General features: G+C 33.7%; 1 protein-coding gene across 1 annotated transcript; it reads right to left on the reverse strand.

Annotated features, from left to right (window-relative positions):
* Positions 1 to 2,347: 2,347 nt before the first annotated feature.
* On the reverse strand, positions 2,348 to 4,050 carry LOC110668032 (rubber cis-polyprenyltransferase HRT2-like). Its single transcript, XM_021829060.2, has 2 exons — positions 3,865 to 4,050; positions 2,348 to 3,643 (listed from the first exon to the last, which is right to left on the reverse strand). The coding sequence occupies exon 2, from the start codon at positions 3,612 to 3,614 to the stop codon at positions 2,724 to 2,726; it is 891 nt and encodes a 296-aa protein (XP_021684752.1). The 5' UTR covers positions 3,615 to 3,643; positions 3,865 to 4,050; the 3' UTR covers positions 2,348 to 2,723.
* Positions 4,051 to 17,114: the final 13,064 nt, after the last annotated feature.

A 17,114-nucleotide genomic window follows, 5' to 3' on the forward strand; every position in this document is an offset into this window, starting at 1 on the left:
ATTTATCCTATTATTTTTTATGTTAATAATTTAATATTCTTTTTATTTCACTTTCCTAAGATTAATTAATACTTATTATTATTATTGTTATAGCCAATTTATAGCCATTGAATTTAAATGATTAAGTAAATAGGAAACATTTTACTGTTATAAAAATTAAATTTAAATACTTTGTTATCATTTTTTAATTAAATAATATTTAATTATAAAATTAAATTTTTATTTAAATAGTTTCCATTTGATTGTCTGTATATAGTACGTCATATGAGATATTTTATAAATATCAACTACTCTCCTCTCACCAAGTACTTTCATTTCACCTAATTACTCTCAAACTTTTTTTCTAATTTACTCTTTTTTTATTATTTCTTTTAAAAGTTATTGGTTATCCTTCTCAAAATTTATTTATTTACATATATTTAATTAATATTTATTTAATTACTAACTTGTTTTTATAAATTTCTTATTTAATATCTCTTAAATTTTTTAATATTTTATTTCATTATAATTATATATCGAATACAATTATAACTACTATTTTGATTATCTATATTTTATTATCATTAATTTTCAACTTAATTATTTTTAAATTTTAATTAAATATCTATATTTTATATATAAATTATCTCTCAACTATATTTTTATATAGAAGTATAATTTCAATGATAGATTGTGAATATGATTACATTGAAAATTTAGCTACAAGTAAAGATAATTAAAAAAAAATAAAGTTACAATATCAAAATTATGAAATATGTTTTTAAAAAATAATATATATTTTTAACATTTATTATATTAATAGAAAATGATAATATGTTAAAATTTAATTTTTATAAAATGTTTTTATCTTATATCATAAATTTATATAAAACGATGATCATTTGTGTGAAAAACTAATTTTATAAAAAATATATCAGATTAATAAAAAAATTATACTTTATAAAATTTAAAGATATGGTATTTTAAAAAATAATATAATAAAATGTTATTTTTAATTAATAATAATGTTATATATTTTTATTATTGTTGAAATTAAATAATTCAATTCATTATTAGTAATTTAATATATTTTTTATTCTATTAATAACAAAAAATATTATATTTATATATTTTTTAAAATATATTATTTTTTCATTAATATAATTTATTTTCTGTAATCTAAAAAAAATATGATTTACATAAATTATGAGATAAAATATAAAATTTTTTTAATAAAGTAATTTTGTTACATTTTAAACAAAGAAATCATAGAAACTACTTTTAATATATGTATAAAAAGAATTAAATATGTAATTTAATTAATTACAATATAAATTAATTAAAATTTTGTTATTATAATAGATAAAAATGTTTTCAAATTAAATTAAATAAGAGAAGTTTTAATTAAAAATTAATTTAATAGGAATAATTTATCTTATTTAGAATGTAATTAAAAATTAAATTAAATAATAAAAATTATAAATTATCAATGCATGATATAGGCATTATTCTAGCTAATAAATATAGTTGGAGAAAAGTTGTAAAAAGAGAGAATAGTGTAGAGTAGAAGGAAACTTTGCTTCCAAATATAGAAAGGTTAAATAAAGCATTCCATATTGTTTTTGCTTTTGTTCTGTAGTTTTCATGTAATTGTTGGGTGGCGTTTGTTCCTTAGGATTGGGTGTAAACGGTATGTCTAGTTGCATGGGTTGAAATTGGAACTTCCCCTCTCTTCCGCATTTATTCCTATCTAATAATACTCTATGCTAATAAAAAAAAAAAAAAAAAAAACCCCATTGATGAACATTAAATACGGATCATGATCCCTTGACCATTTCTAACTAATTTGTATTGAAACCTTATTCAATAAAATACGCAGATTTTAGTCATCATCTGACATGATTGTCGAGGTATGACATAATTCATCCGATTTAGTTATATAACAATTAATTACTTGATTAGTGCAATATCATAACTGGATTTTCATATTTCAATAAGTTTTAAGCTACAGTATGATGCATAGACCATAAGATTACTGAGGATGCCTAATAACAAATTACCCAAAGTACAAACTTTGCAAGCCAGAAAATACAGAGTTGGGTGATTCCATCTAGACTGTACTCCAATTTATTTTTATGAATTTAAAATTTGATCTTCCTCAAGCCCACCGATAACAAATGTAGAGCTTCACATCTAGTTCCTAAAGCAATTTCATTGAAAAGCAACTAGATTATGTAAAACACCAATTGATGTAAAACACAAGAACATCAAACATGTAAATTAAAATATGACGAATTTGGCATAGTTAGACAAGATCACAAAATATAACAGCCAAGTGTTGATAAAAGCAAACAAAATGTAGCCAGGGTGAACAAACAAATGGAACAACATTAACATAACAAAAGAGCTAACTTGATAACAAGACCCAAAATCTTGGTGAAGAGCTAGCCCAGCAGTAGCAACATCAGCTTACAAAGAAACATATCTCGATCAGAACACATAAAAGATTGGAAAAGTACCATCAACTTTTATTATTCGTACACGCTTCCCCTTGTGACTCCATGCTAAAGCAAAGTTTAGTTACAGCTCTGAATTGAAACAAACCAAAAGCATAACAAAATTTTAACATCTCGGAAATTTCTACAAAACAATGATTAATCCCATGCTTGAGTTTCCGAGTTTATTCCACAAAGATATGCTTAACTATCCCAAATAACGCAGGATGAGATAGGAACAAAAACAAATTATTTCAAATATTCCTTGTGCTTCTTCAAATAAGAATGATGACGTTGGAAGTCCATTACTGTCCATACCAAGTGTCCGAGACCAATCTCTGGCCACAGTGCAAAAGGAGAATACAGTATGCAATTGCTAGTCTGCCAAAGTAGGTAGTTACTTAGACGGCTCAACCCAGAAGTTCGAATCAGGACATCAGGATAAGGATTTACGTAGGTGTTTTTCTCAAGGTCTACAAGATTTATTCCAGAATATGACTCCGTCTTCTGAACAGGAATCACACTGTTTCCAGTTCCATTTGCCTCCTTAAATTCTTGTTCAGCTTCAATCCCATTGTTGCAAACTTCATTGGAGTTCAATTTATCTTTGGAGGATTCTTCTACAGCATGCACGATCTCATCAGTTGAACTATAGGCTATAGCAATGAGAAGCACAAACCTGGAATTATTGGCAGTAGCCCTCATAATTTTTTCTGCTGCAATCCTGATTGGCTCATCTAAAAGCTTCAGGTTACCTACAATACGTACGCCAACATCATATGCATTCATGATACTTTCTTCCACAATAATCTCTTCAATCTTCTCCATCATAAGATTCATTACGCACTGAACCTCCTGAGGTTGCCGTCGAAAATTATCAATGCTAAAGGCATAAATAGTTACGTACCTCACTCCCAACTCATAGCAATAAGTTAGTGTTTTCAGAAGAGCTAAATATCCTGCCTTATAACCTTCTGCTTCGTTCATTTTATGCTTCTTAGCAAACCTCCGGTTTCCATCCAATATGAAGGCAAGATGAGTAGGAATGGGACCTTGGGTTAGGATGCGATATAACCCTTTTCTCATAAATTTCCCAAAAAGTTTAAACACACTTGGCCTCTGACCCGTATATATTTCCATTTTCCTTAAACCCAAATCCGGATGCTAAACTGTTCATCAGCAAAAAAGAAAAAAAGGATCTCAGTTCGAATAACTAAACTAAGTTGATTATGTTAGAATTGTTATTTAAAAAAAAAAGGATCTCAGTTCGAATAAAAAAACTAAGTTGATTATGTTGGAATTGTTATTTGAAAAAAAAAAAAATGAAGAGCAAGGGATGGAACAAATTTACGGCAAACAATGAAATTACTGTCTTTAAAGGTTTGTTCACCTTCACCCGAAGCCTGCATGTGACTCGGCAAATCCTCCAAGATCAAATCTGGTTTGTCACTTAAGCACTCGATCAAATGAGCAATCTTAATGGAACACAAGAACAAGAGAAGAGAAAATGATGAGGGGAATGGTAAACATGTACCTTCAATGCTTCTCTAAATGGATATTTATATTACATGAACTAAGTTTAGACTATACTTTTTTTTTTTTTTTTTTTTTTGGTTTAGAATAAAGGGGAAGCAAACAAAGCACAGAAGCTTAAGTCACACAAAGCCTAGGATAGCTCATACTCAGGGCGAAGCCAGAAATTTAAGCTAATGGAATAAAAAATATTTTATTTAATTTAGAGAAAAAGAAAATATTGTATGCAATAATAAATTATCTAATGAGAGAAAAAAAACACATGTAAATTTTCAATGTGTGACAAAAATTGAGTAGACAAATAAAATAATTTCATAAAATAATAAATTCACCATATAATCATAAATTTACAATTTTTCTTGAAAAAGATTTGATTTTTTGAAAGCGTTTTTTAAATCACTTCATTATCGACGTTATCAAAGACATCTTTTAATGTATATAATCAAATAATCATTCAACAAATGATGTCTAATTCGATTTCAAAATTGAGTCTTCATAATTTTATTGCAGAAAATATCATTTCAACGCTTGTAATCACAATAGGAAATGTCAACACAATTTCACAACCAAACAAACTAATTAATATTATAGATTGTTCATATATTATATCTCAATTGTCAAACAATAAGTACAATACTTATTAATCTAAAAGCTAATTATATAACTACAATATTTATCAAAACAATAAATCTAAAATTATCAAATATAATAACATTTTAAAGGTTTTAATGGAATAAAAAAATTTTTAATAAAATTATGTGGGCAATTAATATAATACATATATGAGATATTTGAAAAAAAATTGAGTAGAGTCAATTGACCACACCCAAGACAAGGCAATTCTGCCCTTGCTCAGACCACATCAGTCCACATCAGTTAAGACTATGCTTTCATTTGGCGCAAAATAATTTACTTCTAAAAAGGAAGTATACTAAACTTATTTCTTAATAAGTATAATATAAATGTGTTTGGTATATAAATTAACTTCAATTTACTTTTTATAATAGTAACAAGTTTAAATTTTATTCATAAAAATCCAACACATTACCTAAATCCTAAAGAGCGAACCTCTCCCATACACCCACACACCTAATTCTATAATGTGTAATGTTAAATGTAAAAAACCTGGAAGGATAATACACCAAAAGCCTAACAAAACCAACAACTAGAACAAAAACAAAGTCCATAGAATAAGCAAGCAAATACCCTACCTCCAATCAAGCAATAATTTGAATAGGGTACAACATTACATAAATGCAACAAAATCATCAATTCTGAAGTATCCAACTTTTGCCAAGTAGTCCGTTAATTGATTTGCTTCTTTCCTAATATTAACAAAGAAAACATCTAATAACTATCCGGTGAGGTTTAGTAATAAATTAAAAGATAAATTGATAAATTACATTATTCTTAATTAGAAAAGTGCAACTTACAAAGTTCTGCGTAAATAAGTTACTTGATCTATTTCTCAATTTGATAATACAAGCCAAATAGAAAAAAAATTTTAAACTTTTCAGAAAATTTTACTTTCTTATTTTTTTTTATTTAAGTAAAATAATTTAATTAATGATAATGAAAGCTGGGACAAAATTACCATGATAACCTCGCGTGATCCCTTTGACAAGACTTAACAGCTAGTTTGGAATCGCGGGTGGTAATTGAAATCAACAAAAAAGAGATGCAAATTGCATTTGAATGCATGGAACGTTCTCTCTTGTGCAAATTTTTTGTTGTTTGCTTTTTATTTCTTTTTCTTAAGTTTTGCATTCTACTGCATCAAAATGACACTTAAATACAAAGTTTGTCATCTAAAAATGAAGTTTGAAACACATCAAAAACAATTTTGTTTCTCTTTTTAACTTTTTGCATTCTAATGCAATATATATATATATATATATATATATATATATTTCCAATGCAGAAAAAAATGAAATAAGTTTCAAAAACAACGGCGACAACAAAAATACTATTGTTTGAGCACTATTATCATTAGATATGCCTCGTTCAAAAAAATTCTTATATGTCATGATCCGATCCCACGGGCCAGACCGGCACTAGAACCTAGGTCAGTATAAAGCCTCCAAAGCCCGTAAACTTAACAGCTAGTTTGGAATCGTAGATGGTAATTGAAATCAACAAAAAAGAGATGCAAATTGCATTTGAATGCATGGAACGTTCTCTCTTGTGCAAATTTTTTGTTGTTTGCTTTTTATTTCTTTTTCTTAAGTTTTGCATTCTAATGCATAAAAATGACACTTAAATACAAAGTTTGTCATCTAAAAATGAAGTTTGAAACACATCAAAAACAATTTTGTTTCTCTTTTTAACTTTTGCATTCTAGTGCGAAATATATATATATATATATATATATATATATATATATATTTCCAATGCAGAAAAAATGAAATAAGTTTCAGAAACAACTACGTCAACAAAAATACTATTGTTTGAGCACTGTTATCATTAGATATGCCTCGTTCAAAAAAATTCTTATATGTCACGATCCGATCCCACGAGCTAGATCGGCACTAGGACCTGGGTCAGTATAAAACCTCCAAAGCCCATAGTAAGCTTTACTATTCCCAAATCTATAATTAGGGCCAAAATTTAAGGCTCAATATGCATATAAAATAAAATATTATATTTTTATTTGGATCAACCAAACCTGATAACCATTAGAAACTAAAGTTAGGGGAGCCGGGCTCAACCCTGATACCATCATTTACAACTATTTAAATAACATAAAAATTTCTCATTTATTAATACAAAAATACATAACCCAATGTCACAGCAGAGTTTTAATTATTAAACAAATAATTAAATAAATAAATAAGTAGACCCAAGAAATTATTAAATTAAGAAGTACAACCTGCAGAAGAAAAATACTCGAAAAAAATAAACACGCTCCTCCTGCAACCTAGAAAAAAAAAATTTGAATAGGAATGAAGTTCGACTCTGAGAGTTTAGATATTGATTATAGATACTATATAAGACTAGTGCAATCCTACCATGAAATGCACTTTTAAAACGTAAAACAAGTAATTCACCAAATTTCACACAAGAAGTTAATTTGGAGCTACTCATACACCCAGTGTATCACATCAAGATATATATATATATATATATATATATATATATATATATATATATATATATATATATATATATATATATATGAGAGCTGATCCCCTAGACAACTCTCTTAATCTAATGCCTGCCAGCGAGGTTAACGTAAGCTGGACTTTTACTTAATAATCCAAATGCGAGGGTCAGCAAGATCAACTCAAAGCCATACTCACTCTGACTTATTCATATATAAGGATCGGGTCCTAGCGAGTCAAGCTCTAGCCGTTCTACCTAAGGGTAGTGTCGACACCATATTTTGGCCGATCCCCAGAATCAATGAACTTCGAAACCGATCCCTAGCACTAAGTCTCTCCTTGCCATCTAACCACGGTTCCGATCTCTCTTCACAGAAAGTTGAGTCAATGCTAAGTCCTCATATCAGTCAAAGCTTTACCGGTCTTTCAAATCATTCACCGATCTCTCAAGCCCATTGTCAAATATCCTGACCAGTTAACTACATTCCCGATCTCTCTTGTTAGACGAAATTGAACTAACACTAGAACCTTGCTGCCAATATTTATGATTGACATCTCTTTTAAAAGTTTAGGAATAATCAAGCTAAGGTTCTAATCTGGTTTAATGAAGATCCCGATCTTAGATGTTCAAGCCAAAATTTTCAATTAAGTTCCGTTTAGCAATCTCATGCATGTTGTATTTTCCGATCTCTCACACTTAGGATAATAATAGTTTTCAGTTGTTTCAATATACTCAGACAATCAAGTGTTTAGAAATTTTCCGATCACAACCATTCATCGAACAAAAAGGCATTCTATTTCATTTCATTGCAAAATTTGTACAAGTTATTCGGCTGGGGGTGATCTACATTTCGCTCATCCTCTCCTTCCTCTTCACTATCCTCACCCTCGCCCCCGGGAGCCAGGTCGGCCATCCAAGAGAAGTCCTCTTCTGGGTAACGCTTCTGGAGTTCGGCCAAGAGGTCCTTGTGAGCATTCACATAGGCACCAGCTATCCCTGTCACCATTTCTTCGTCTTTCGCCTTAAGCTCCTCGATAAGTTGAGCGACCTGAGAAGCTTCGTTGGCCCGGAGCGCCTGGACTTCCCCGAGAGCACGATCCCTTTCAGCCAGAACATGATTCTGTTCGGCCAGCCTGTCTTCATAGAACTTCGCCCGCCCCTCAACTTGAGATATGTAATCCTGAGCGGATGCGAGTTGGGATCGGAGGGAAGTCACTTCCTGATTCTTCTTCTCGACTTCCTTGCCCAGGCGATGAGCCTTTTCCCGAACTATGGTCTGGTTCACCAGACACTCCACGTTCAGGCTCATGGATCGAGTCAAGATATCGTCAAGGCTGTCCGGGGATAGCCTGTCCCGATCCTCCCGAAGGCAGATGGAAGACCCCAAGACTTTGGCAAAACCGGGGTTCTCCCGAACAGTCCGGTTATTCTTCAGGGACTCGATCAACGTTTGAGCGCCACGAGAAGAGGCTCTCACAGAAGATTGAGAAGGACCCCTTTCTGTGCTTGGAGCAACTGGAGGAGGTGGAGCCGGCTCTTCCTGTTGAGGAGGAGATCGGACAGCTTCAGTGATCGGCGGCCCCGAAGGTCTGGGACGCCTCCTTGCGTCTCCCGGTTCATGGCCGTGAGTTCGAAGCATTTCCGAACGCTTCATCTCCTTTACTTTCCGGGAGATCTCTCTTTCTTTCTTCCGCTTCCTAGAACCCTCATCACCCGCCATACCTGCACAAAGAAGAGGTCAGTGAGATCGCTAAGGTCCTGAGATCTGAGATGTAGAAAATACCAGTGCCAAGGTCAGAGAGCGGAAGTTCGCGATCTTGGCCGGTGAGCAGCTGTATGGTCCAATGGTGCAATTTCTACCACCGTGATCTAAACAGGAATACTTTTGAGTGGCAGCCTGATTCTTCAGATCCATCACTATCAAGCTTTCCTCTTGGTTCAGGGTAATGCGCTTCGGAAGCAATGGCCCCTGGTGCCACCAGCTACGAGGGAAGTCCTCAAAGCAGGTCGGATTTTTGCTCCTCAGAATAAAGAAGCGGTTCTTCCAATTTTTAAGGGAGGAGGGCAGATCGGTGAAGAGCCCGCAATGAGGCTTCACCTGAAAGAACCAGTGCTCGTCGTCCTTTCGGCGAGTTAGCCTGTGCAGTTCGGCGAACACCTTAGCCATAGGTCTGATTCCCTTAGCTCGGCATAGGCCTCGGAAGGCTACTAAGATCCGCCACGAGTTAGGGTGAACTTGAGCAATGCACACTCGGTGAAGTTTTAGGACCTCCTTGAAGAAGTCATCCAGAGGGAACCGAAGACCGGCCTTTAACTGTTCCTCGTATACCATAACCAGGTCATTCTCTTCAAAGAAGTGATCGACTCGGTGATCGCCGTGACACCGGATAAGTTTGTACGAATCAGGACGAATATTGTACTCCTGGCTGAACGATTGCAGATCGGACTCTTGCAAGATCGATGGCAGATCGTCCATAGGGAGATTCTCCCTCCCTGAAGAAGGTATGTGCCTTGATGGTCCGATCCGCCCCCGAGCTGGAACGGAGACCCTAAGAGGTTCTGTTTGCGCGTTTGGCCCGACCACCTCTTCTTCGTCAGACGACCACGAGAACTGAATGGAAGGAGGACTCGCCGCTCTTTGACCCTCGGCGCCGCTATCAAAGCCCTTACCGGAGTCTGATCGGCGTCGGAAGAACTTGAGTAAAAGAGAGAACTTTGAGGTTGCGAGCGAGAGAGTGAAAATGACATACAGGAGCAAATGGCTAACCCCTCACCCCTATTTATACTCGTCCGAGCATTTAATGCTCACGAGGTTCCAGGCAACGCATCGGTTAGCGAGACTCGCCAGCTGTTCTGACACGTCTCACGAATATTCCAAGATTCCATAAAGAGATCGATTAATTATAGAGCGGTAGATCCAGGTGTTTCGAATTACAGATCGGATAATCATATTAGAGCTTGGAAAATAATTAATAAGATAATAATTGGCAAAATAAAATCTTTATTTCCAAAAGATCGACATATCATTGGGCGATCTCAAGAGATCGGAGTATATTTCAAAAATCAGATTACATCATTTGGGCGATCTCAAGATCGGATTACATCGATTACATCAAAAGGCCGACCTCTAAAGATCAATGAACATCCTATCTAAAGAAGCCTATGTCAATAGCCAACATTGTGATCGATCCAGTGGTGTCTCAACACCCAATGTGGAGGGAAACCGCCGTCGAACACCCAATGAGGAGAAGCCGAATAATAACCGCTTGAGCGACTCGAGATCGGCAGCAGTCGAGGTCCGCAATCCAGATCGGTCAATTGATCCAGTTCCGCCATCTCACCATCACCAAACAAGGTTTATGCGATCACGTCATAAATAAATTTTCAAGGTAGAATGCGATCACCGTGGTCATAAATTTTTTCAGAGAGAGCAAAGTCCATCTAAAGGATCAAAGCCACTTGTAGCCGGAACTTCACGAGCAAATGCGGAAAGAGAAGAAAAAGAGGAAATGGGATGAGGGAAGTCTCTTCGTCTGGGCTTCATAGGGAAAACTATATATATCGAAAACGGGCATACGAATCGAGGCCGACATGGATCGGAATAATAGAGATCGGAGGATGGGAGATCAGAATAGAGCGTATCGGAAGAAGATCGAGAAGGGAGAGAAGGAGGATCGAAAGACAAAGAGAATAAGACAAATCCCAAATAACCGCGCCGACGAAGAATCAGAGAGATAGTTAAAGCATTACAGACGAGGATCTCCAGACGCCTAAGAATCGCCCGCACGTCCGATAGTGCGGTATGTGTCATGCACTCAGACATCCCAATCCCCCCCGTGATCTCAATCGTGTAAGGACAACCTAACCCCTGGGATCAAGAGAAACGACGGGATGATAGCTTTCTTTCTTCTCGCTTAGCTCCTATGACAAAGCAAGACAAGATGGTCAGTTGAAAGATTAGAGGGAAAGGACAAATATTCCAAGAGATGATCTCTCATTCATCATTCTCTTATAAATCTTCTGCCAAAAATAAAATAAAAAAAAGAAAGAAAATAATTTATCTTGGCCTCAAATCAAATTTTATTAAATTTACTAAAAGGTAGGCAAATTTCCTTATCCAATCAAAAATCAATTTTTTAAAAAAATGCCTATTCCCTTTCATTAAAGAGACTCTTATTAAAACTTAATTCCAATTTAGCTTTTAAATTTTCCCCAAAAGATCCTAAAACGAATTGGGTTATCTCTCAAAATAAAGAACTCAGAAAGGACTCCTTATCTATATCTGTTTAATCTTCTTAATTTTTTTAGAGAATTTAAAATTCTTTGAACTGAGTTTGGCCCAGAGTTATAACGGCCTCCCAAATTGAGGAGAATAATCCTAGTTCTCTTATCCTATTAAAATAGGTAGGGGCGGGAGTCACTTATAAAATAAATATTTAATCTCAACTCAGAATCGTAAATATTTAATCTAGAATCAGAATTGTTCTAAGTAGGAAATTGAAATTTTAATTAATAAAAAAACTAGATGGGAGGAGAGTTTCTATCTTCATTCTCAATAAATTACAATATATTTTAAAGAAAGATTTGGGAGAGTCGCAAAATTAACGCTCAAAACTTTTTAATAGTAGCAAAAAATAAAACTAAATTTTTAATTTTATTTATTCAGAATTTAAGTTATATTTATAAAAATATTTTAATTTTTCTTATAAATCTTTCAATCAAAATAAAATAAGAAAAAAAAAGAAAGAAAATAATTTATCTTTAAGAAAAATTTAATAAGTAAATTCTTGAACCTGATTAAAAAACTAGAGATGAAATTAATTTTTTTTAAAGAAATTAGCAAAAAGTATATGAACTTAATTTTGCCTATGTATTCCTTTAGAATTTAGAGGAATCAAAACTTCTAGTTCTATTACTTGCATTTTTTAAAAAATTATATGATAATTGATAATTAAAAAAGTATAAAAGAGAAAAAAAAATTAAAATAAAGGGTATTGAAAATTTTATTGAGGATTTAAAATAATAACAAAGTAATTGAAATAGTTTTGAAAATTTCAGTAAGTATATAAAATAATAAAGTAAGAAAATTGAGAGAGTACTGGAAATTAAAATAAGTGTAGAAAATAATTATTTAGAGAATTTGAGAGAAATTGAAAAAGTATTAACAATTGAAGAGAGTGTAAAGAATAATTATGCAGAGAATTAATGATATACATAAATGAATTAGGAGTGAGGTAACATATTTATTGATTTTTTTTGCATTTAAATCGTTTGTTTAATCCGGTTCGGAATACTCGGTTCAATTCGGTTCGGAATAGTCGGTTCAATGCTAATCCTCAATTACAATACTGGTTCTGACGAAAAATATGAAACTGAACCAAACCGCGCATAAGGAAAGGTTCATATGGAAGGTTTCGTGGTCCGCCAGCCGGATTGATTTCGGATCGGCCATCGATTTTGATCGGTTTGTTGACGGTCACCTCTTGGGATTCGATTCAAAACGATGCAGGCCTTGACCCCTAGTTCTACAAATGCCCATATCCATATCACACCTACCACCTTGTCCAGTAGAGCACAGTATCCACACCTGACTCCAAATTACTGCGGCGAGCACACCTTTGCACAATATCCAGGTAATCTCGGGACGTAATCACAATAAATAATGACAATGAACTATGTAGCAACTAAAATGCCTCTAATATATTAATTATACATTTACATAATTAAATATTTATAAAATGCATGAGCATGCTAGAGATATAATTAATATTGAATTTGCAAAAATAATCAATATCCAACTCATAAACTAGTCGATTGGTTTGGACTACAGTGGTGGAAGGTTTGGAAGGAAGACAATGGCACGATCACCTAAACATATTGACATCTATCAAATATTGACTACGATCAAAAAATTAAATAAATAAAATAAATAATTTAAATAATAGAATCAAAATAATCTTAAATCTTATCAAAATTTACGTGAGTAATTTACGTGAGTTATGCTTTGGACCTAACCCCCTCGCAGCAAAGAAAATTTAACTTGATAACAACGGCACGAGGCCTCGGGGCACCAGACTGTATAATAATTATAATGTCATCGACTTACAGAATCTTAATCTGGGTCTAATTCTCCAAACAAATCTAATTCTCCTAATCTTTCTCAAATAATTATCTAAATTAAAATTATTAAAAAATAAATATAATATTTACTAAAAAAATTAAAAAATTAAAATTTAAAATTATTAAAATTTTTTTAATTTTTTTTAATATTAATTTAATTTAATTTAATTTTTTAAATTAATAAAATAATAAATTATAATTTTATTTAAAAAAAGCATTGCTATAAAAATTCTAATATATGCATCATAAAAATATAAGTTAAAATATGTATCATCATGAGATCAATAATATTAAATCCTATCAATAAAGGATGTACGCGATGAACTAAAAACTCGCGGATTCACCATCCAAATAAATCCTCGATAACCGAAAAAATCTCCGATCATTCAATATCACAACTAAATTTTAAATAAATTAATAAAAAAAATCAAACAAAAAAATTAATTAAAAAAAAAAAAAAAAAAAAAATTTTATTATGGTGTCTCATTCTCTTTTCTTTAGTTAAATGGTGTCCAATTCCAAAGTTTGTGGTGTCTTCCTCATCTCTCGGATCTCCATCAGTCTGAGCTCTATTTCAAAAAAATGGATTCAAGCCCAAAATTCTCTCTCTTCCTCCTTTCTTTGCTCTTTCCCACCTCTCTCTCTCCTCCTCCTCTGTCTCTCTCACTGCTCTCAAAGCAAAGGTCTTTAAAGGCTCTTTTGTTTGTCAAACTGCCTGGCTCAACCTGGCTCCAAAGGAAGGATGTGCCAAAGCCACCATCACCTCCTCCTTGTCTTTTTCCAACACTCCTCCTTTTCCTCTCTCTTCCTCCTCATTTTCACTGCTCCAACCTACCCTCGCCACTACTGGGTGGCACCTTGGTGTTATCTGCAGGTGAGGGAGCTCGCCGGAGCATCATCAGTGTTGGAGGTGGTTGAACGGAGGGGAAAAATGAAGGGAAAGAGAAGGATAGGAGAGAGAGAATCAAGGGGGGTACTACTAATTTTGAAATTTTTTTTTTTTACTTTTAATTATCCTATTAGTCCCTAAACTTTTTAAATATTTATAACTAGGTCCAAAATTCTTTTATTATATTTAAATTAAATAAATCTTTAGTAATAATAATAATACTCTAAAGAAATTTAATTATTCTTATTTTAATTTAATCTTATAGAACTTTAATTGATTTTAAATAATGACAATATTACAAATAATAAATTAAAATAATAATAGTAATAACAATACATGTAAAAATAACATTCATAAAGTGAAAATATCATTATTATGAAAATACTAATTTGATACCATAAATAAAATAATAACAAATTAATAGTCTCATTTTTAAATATTTTATATGTATATATGAAAAAATCAGGCTGTTATATATATATTATCGCTAGATAATTTGCGGTCGCCTAGACGAACACTCACCGAAGTAGGAAAAGTGAGGAGTCACCACTTTAATTTTAAGGGAAATTAAAGAAAACCATTTGTGAAGGTAAATAAAAAATAACCACTTCGAAAACAGAGATTCTAGGTTCGGGGTCCGTATACGGGTGGGGAAGGTATTAGGCACCCCACCTCGTCCCTCAACAAGGGTAAACAGATTTAATGTTATGCTCTTCATAAGTTAAAAAGATAATTAGAGGGTTGGGATAGTGATGATGTTAATCCTTTATGCGAAATAAAGGAATATTTGATATTTCACTTATTTTGGATTGGACCAAGAATACAAGTTCATGAGATGACCCTTTAGTGAATAGGTGTCGTGTAGAGTTATTTTGTGTATTGTGTTATTTTAATTTGGGTTTTTATTAAGAGAACTTGGGTGAGAAGCTTCTCTCGATCTCTAGATATGTTTTATTAAGAGTTTTAGCGGGAGATTTCGGATAAAAACTCTCCTTCGAGCTCCGCGTACATTATCAAATTTTGAATGAGAATCAGGTAAGAACTCTCCCCCGATCTCCTATAGTATTTGGCTTAGGGTTTTTTTTTTAGTGGAGGATCTTGGATAAGAACTCTCCTCCGATCTCCATGTTTTATTTAAATGAGAATCAGGTAAGAACTCTCCCTCGATCTCTTAAAGTTTTTTTTTAGTGGAGGATCTCGGATAAGAACTCTCCTCCGATCTCCATGTTTTATTTCAATGAGAATCAGGTAAGAACTCTCCCCCGATCTTTTAGAGTGTTTGTTATGATCGCATATCGTAAGGACCTTGAACTAAGGATTTTGAGGCGCTAAAAACCCACACAAAGCTTCTTTTAACCCATTGATGCCTTATAAGTAGAGGGTGAATACAAGACTGAACTTTTCGCTGATCTCCTATGCGATCGCCATCGCCTTGTCAGAACTCTTTGGCTGGAGATATCCGATCTCTTTTGGTTACTAGTTCGAGACCCGATCTCATCTCGATTCCCGCTCTATTATGTTATCTCCTGGGCTCATTTCGTAGCCTGACCTTATAACTTATTCCTCTGACCTACTATTCGACCTTTTATTATTTTTATTTGTTCGAAAAACTTTCACGTTAAGATACTTCTACCAATATCTTTTAAGTTACCTACGTGTTGCTCACAACCAAGACACCTATTTTCAAAGGAAATTAAAACTAAGAAGAAATAAATAAAGTTTACGAATGAATAAAAGAAGTAGACTCAGGAAATAACTATCGGCCTGAATAATCTACGTTGGGATTTTTAATGCAACTGAACATAATGGAAATTTCAAGAATAAAAATAGATAAAATGAAAACGAGCATTCAGCAAAATGACAGTCTAGACACTTACCTGTGGGAGGTTGAGGCTATTGAGCTGACTCTAGTATCCACAAACCTTGTGGAGGTGGAAATCGATGGCCAAAATACTAAAACTTACTCGACGTAGCAGGAACCAGGTCAGAATGAAGTTGGATGAGGGGAGTAATATACCAATATCAGGGAAGTGGGAATGAGATTGAGTAAAGAAAATGGCCTTTCGGAGCAATGAACAGGCACTGAAAATGGAGATTTCAGGGTTCAGAACTCCTTCGATGACGATGCTTAAGAAAACTGATTTCTAAAGTTTCTTGAAAGCTCAGAATGCTAAAGTAGCAAGACTGAATTAAATTTCAGAGCCTTTCCACTATAATTACCACCACCTTTTTTCGTCCGTCCCTTCTACAGTATTGCATGCAGGTATTTATAGGGAACGGGTGCTCCTTATGAAGGGTCAAGATCTTATCATGGGAGACGGAGGGTTTAGATTCAAAAGGACACAATCCGACGTCTGAGAATTAAAGAGAATTAAAATGGAGGGTTGAGATTTCATTCAGAACATCCGTCCTTTCTTCCCTTAATCCAACGGCTCAGGGGCTTGCCTTACAAGATGGATCCAAGGGCTTGGAATGAAAAGCGCCGATCCTGTCATCTACTTTTAGATCAAAGGGCTCTGGGTTCGTCCTTACAAGTATGATCAACGGTGGAGATCGAGTTGTACAGAACTGCCATAACTGTTTTGGCGCCTGTCAGCTAGGTAGGCATTTCTGCAACTGAGGCATGTGGTGAAGATTTGATCCGCCTGCAACGCTTTAACTAACTCGGCTATGATTATGAAGAGAGTAAATTGAAATTTATTTTAATCCCTCCGTGCTTTTCGATCTCTATTTCTTCCGATCTCCCTATTATGACCCTCTCCTTTTCCGATCCCTCTAGATTCGGAATGACTTTGAGGGTATCCCACGGAGTTGGCAACACCTAGTCGCTCCGATCCCAAAGAAGATCGCCTTAAATAAGGACGAAGACACCATGGTGAAAGAGTTAAAGTCTCAGGCGTCCACGCAAAAATTCTCTTGCTTAGACGCGGTGATGGCCGAACTGAAGTATTGGATGATACGGCTGATTACTGTCGAAGAATACGAGCTTCAGCTCT

This window comes from Hevea brasiliensis, chromosome 17 (genome assembly GCF_030052815.1).
Source record: "Hevea brasiliensis isolate MT/VB/25A 57/8 chromosome 17, ASM3005281v1, whole genome shotgun sequence".
In the NCBI taxonomy this organism is placed as follows: Eukaryota; Viridiplantae; Streptophyta; class Magnoliopsida; order Malpighiales; family Euphorbiaceae; genus Hevea; species Hevea brasiliensis.